The 1,120-nt window shown below is 51.2% G+C and overlaps 1 protein-coding gene across 1 annotated transcript; it reads left to right on the forward strand.

Moving 5' to 3' along the window:
* LOC115296438 (ubiquitin D-like) lies at nucleotides 1-296 on the forward strand (the record flags this gene model as incomplete). The annotated part of the gene is given in 2 exon segments (XM_029944897.1): nucleotides 1-217; nucleotides 220-296. Coding segments are annotated over 2 exon segments (294 nt in total), but the record flags the coding sequence as incomplete, so codon positions are not given.
* Between the last annotated feature and the right edge of the window lie 824 nt (nucleotides 297-1,120).

Consider the following 1,120-nt stretch of genomic DNA (forward strand, 5'->3'; position numbering starts at 1 on the left):
ATCGACAGGCAGACGACCATCCATCTCACTCTGAAGGTGGTGGAGCCCTGTGAGGAGGAGCTGCCCTTGGTTCTGGTGGAGAGCGGCCATGAGGGGCAGAGGCACCTCCCCCAGGTGCGAAGGGCCAGTTCGGTGGCCCAGGTGAAACAGATGATCGAGAGCAAGACCGCTGTCGTGCCCGAGAAACAGATTGTGGTTTGCGACGGCAAGAAGCTGGAAGAGGGAAGTCCATGGCGGAGTATGGCACCAAAAGGGGCAGTTTACTGCTCATGACGACCTACTGCGTTGGGGGGTGACTGCGCCAGGGATGGGCGGTACCCGGCAGGAGCCCTTCCTCGCCACCCGCGTCCTTTGATGATTTCCCCAAATTAATGGGAAAGATAGAGAAGGTTTGAGGTGAAGTGGGGAGGAAAGGCTGCAGAAAGCTCTGTTTTCTAACTCCCGCACTCCTTAATCTTACATAATTGATTGGTGGCAAGATTGTGTCTGTGACTCCAGCAGAACATGGATTTTTAAGGGACAGTAGAGACAGCGTCAGAGCCAGCTTGCAATGGCATCTCTCCCTGGTTTCCTCTGATTCACAGAGAAACTCCTATATCTCTTCTGTCCAACAAGACAGTGTAGGTTTTAGATTGGGATCCATGTTCTAGTAATTTCTGTTTCTACTGATGTGTTTCTTCTGTAATATCACACCACATGTTGACCCAAATTGAATTTCTGCTTATAGAGAACAGTGAAATGATGCATCATAAATGGATTACTCTGACAGGATTACAATCGAATTAATAAAGAATTTAGAAATTCAAATTAAAGTATGTCCCGTGTCCCTATATAAAGCTGTTTGGTATGAAATGTCACCCGGCATCGTGTCCCTTCTTATTCTGTACGTCCCTAACCAAACTGTTGTTATTTCTGGGCATGGTGGGGGGCTGGGAAACTACTTTCCCTGGGAGCCCGGAGGTTCTGTGTCTGCAGCAGGGTCTCGGGGGGCAGGGGTTCCTGCGAGGTGTGGCTGTGCAGCAGTCTCTGTTCTGCTGCTGCAGGGCCTAGCAGGTCTTCTCTGGGGTGGGGGCATCAGTGTGTGTGTGTGGGTGTGGGTGTGGGTGTGGGTGTGGGTGGG

The sequence above is a fragment of the Suricata suricatta genome, chromosome 7, assembly GCF_006229205.1.
Source record: "Suricata suricatta isolate VVHF042 chromosome 7, meerkat_22Aug2017_6uvM2_HiC, whole genome shotgun sequence".
NCBI classification, from domain to species: Eukaryota; Metazoa; Chordata; class Mammalia; order Carnivora; family Herpestidae; genus Suricata; species Suricata suricatta.